The sequence below is a fragment of the Tupaia chinensis genome, unplaced genomic scaffold (assembly GCF_000334495.1).
Source record: "Tupaia chinensis unplaced genomic scaffold, TupChi_1.0 Scaffold000178_1, whole genome shotgun sequence".
Taxonomy (NCBI): domain Eukaryota; kingdom Metazoa; phylum Chordata; class Mammalia; order Scandentia; family Tupaiidae; genus Tupaia; species Tupaia belangeri.
The window spans coordinates 1629111-1631795 of NW_006159653.1; the positions used below are offsets into that span (position 1 = coordinate 1629111).

The window sequence follows — 2685 nt, forward strand, 5'->3', positions numbered from 1 at the left end:
AGGCGGGTGCTCCATGGGCCTCGGAGGGGCCCAGGCCGCCATCTGTCAGAAGGGCCACCCGGCCTGTCTGAGGACGGGCTCCCGCTCGCACGGCCCTGCTACTCGTGCGAGCAGCCAGGTGGCAGGGTGGGCAGGTGGGCCAAGCGGCCCTTGGCCTCCCTGGTCACAAAGGGTGGGGTCTGCTCAGACCTGCACCCTTGGCTCACAGGGACCGGAGGCCATGGCCTGTGGGGTTGCTCGTACAGGGGCTGAGGCTGGGCTGTGGAGTCTGGGGCTGTGCGCGGCACTCTCCCCTCCCGCCCCGCCACCCCCGTGAGGCTGCTTGGGGAGGGAACCGGTTGGTGCTGGCAGCTTGAGGCCCATGTACCCTGCCACATCCGTCTGTCCCAGACACAGTGTCCCAAACCCCACGTGCTGAGCCGGGGCCTCTGCAGGCTGAGGGGTGCAACAGCTGGGAGGAGGGGCACCCAGGTGCAGGGCCGGCGCAGCCTCCTGCCTGTCCCTGTGCTGCTCGGCCGTGCTGGGACAAGTGTTGTGATAGGACGCGGCCCTGCCTACCTACCTCAGGCCCTTTTTCTCTCTCTTTTTTTTTTTGAAGACGTTTTTGCTATAGGACACATGCGCTTGCCAGAGACAGAGAGCAAGAAATCACCCCCCAGGGGGGATGGCCATGCTGCCATCCCTTCTCCTCCATTCTCCTCTCAGGATCTTGGGCACGCATGCACACGCGCCCGGCGTGAGTCTAAGCCGCTGGATCCAGGACTCAAACCGCAGTCGACTACATGGGAGTCCAGCGACATAGCCATTACACCAGCTGCCAACTGCTGGTCCCCCTTTTTCTCTTTTAAGTTAGTCCTTTCTGTAAACGACAGAGATAGAGACAGCACCCGCTTAGGACCCCAGTGCCACAGTCCACTCCCACTCGGCCCCGGGCCCTTCCTGGAGCTCCCAGTCTGCGGCACCCAGGCACCGCCAACCCTGAACACCCTGGTCTCTGCAGCACTCATCAAGCAGTTTGTGTCCGACGTGGCCTGGGGGGAGCTGGACTACCTGGTCGTGGACACGCCCCCGGGGACCTCTGACGAGCACATCGCGGCTGTGGAGGCCCTGCGCCCCTACAGGCCCCTAGGAGCCCTGGTGGTCACCACCCCGCAGGTACCCAGCAGCCACACTATCACCCCGCTTGGTGCATAGTGCTGGCTACGCCCAACTGACCCGTCGCGTCGGGCCCCCCCAGGCGGTGTGTGTGGCTGACGTGCGGCGGGAGCTGACCTTCTGCAGGAAGACAGGGCTGCAGGTGGTCGGGGTCGTGGAGAACATGAGCGGCTTTGCCTGCCCGCACTGCGCGGTGAGCCACGGGAGAGGGCAGCGGCGGGCGGGCCGCGAGGGGCAGGCCCCCCGGGGTCGGCTAGCGCCCCGCAAAGGCTGCTCCCCGCCCACAGCCAGCCCTCACCCTGTCTCCTAGGAGTGCACCAACGTCTTCTCCAGGGGCGGTGGGGAGGAGCTGGCCCGGCACTCCGGCGTCCCCTTCTTGGGTGAGTCCAGGGATCTGTCTTCCAGTGCTCAAGAGCCACTACCCTCCATGCCCAGCTTGGCCGACTCTAGCGAAACGGTCACCAAACAAGCAGATTGGGTTTAAGGAGCCCTGAGGTGAGAGGGTGGGACGGTTCTGCTGGCCTGTGTCCTGGGGACACCTGTCGGAAGGCGCCAAGCTCTGTGCTGGGTGCTCAGCTGGTCTCCTGGGAGCACCGGGAGGGAGCTCTGGCCAAGCCTCAGGCCAGCATGGTGGGTGGCTGCACTGCCCACGACACCGGCTTCCCGACCCCCGCTGTGTGCAGGTGCTGTGCCCCTGGACCCCGCACTCACGAGGAGCCTGGAGGAGGGCCGTGACTTCATCCGGGAGTTCCCCCAGAGCGCTGCGTTCCCTGTGCTCACCTCCATTGCCCAGAAGATTCTAGACAGCACGCCTGCCCCGCCCCCCTGACCGAGGCCAGTGTGCAGCTGCCTGCTGCCACGTGGGCCCCGGGTCCTCAGCCCCGCCCTGGGTCGCTGGTGGCACCCCAGCTGGACCTGCTGAGCCCGGCTTTGCCTGGTGCCGTGGCCCTGGGCTCACCTTGGCGCGTGGCCTTGGGGTGGCAGCGGTCTGTGTCCCTGATGGCCAGCCGCCACTGAGCGCCAAGGCCACGCCGCTTACACAGTGCATTCACTCAGCGGTGGGAGAGGAGCCGCCTGCAGCCTGGGGTCATTGAGTAGTTGGGTAGTTGCCCTGCTCGGGGGCAGCCCAGGGGGTGGCAGGCTGACCTCAGGCACGTCTTGTAACTTTTGAGGAAGTACCATTAAATGGGCCCACGGCGCCCCAAGTCTCGCTCGTCGACCGCACGTCCCGGCTTGTGGCCCCACAGTGCCCGCCCCACTGCTGGCAGGCCCTGGGAAACCTGGGAGGCACAGGTGCATCTCCTTGTGGAGACTGGAGTGGGGGTGCTACGCCCTGGCCGCCCTGCCACTCCTGGGGCTCACTGCGGGGGCCGGGGCCGGGGCCGGGGCCCTGGGACCCAGAAAGGCAAGTTTCAAGGTGAGCTGGGAAGCCAGGGACTCTGCCCTCACCTGTCCCCAAGAAGCCCTGAGGACTCTGGGGAGCACAGTGGCTGCGGGGGCGCTCCCACCGAGGGGGGTGCGACCGCTGGG

The 2685-nt window shown here is 66.6% G+C and overlaps 1 protein-coding gene across 1 annotated transcript in view; it reads left to right on the forward strand.

Moving 5' to 3' along the window:
• The window catches only part of NUBP2 (NUBP iron-sulfur cluster assembly factor 2, cytosolic), a 2873-nt gene extending 508 nt beyond the window's left edge, over positions 1 to 2365 (forward strand). The window contains exons 3-6 of the mRNA XM_027770976.1: positions 999 to 1155; positions 1238 to 1348; positions 1466 to 1535; positions 1839 to 2365. Coding sequence (XP_027626777.1) covers positions 999 to 1155; positions 1238 to 1348; positions 1466 to 1535; positions 1839 to 1984 — 484 coding nt within the window. The 3' untranslated portion in view covers positions 1985 to 2365. The remainder of the gene's footprint in view (positions 1 to 998; positions 1156 to 1237; positions 1349 to 1465; positions 1536 to 1838) is intronic.
• The last annotated feature ends 320 nt before the right edge of the window (positions 2366 to 2685 follow it).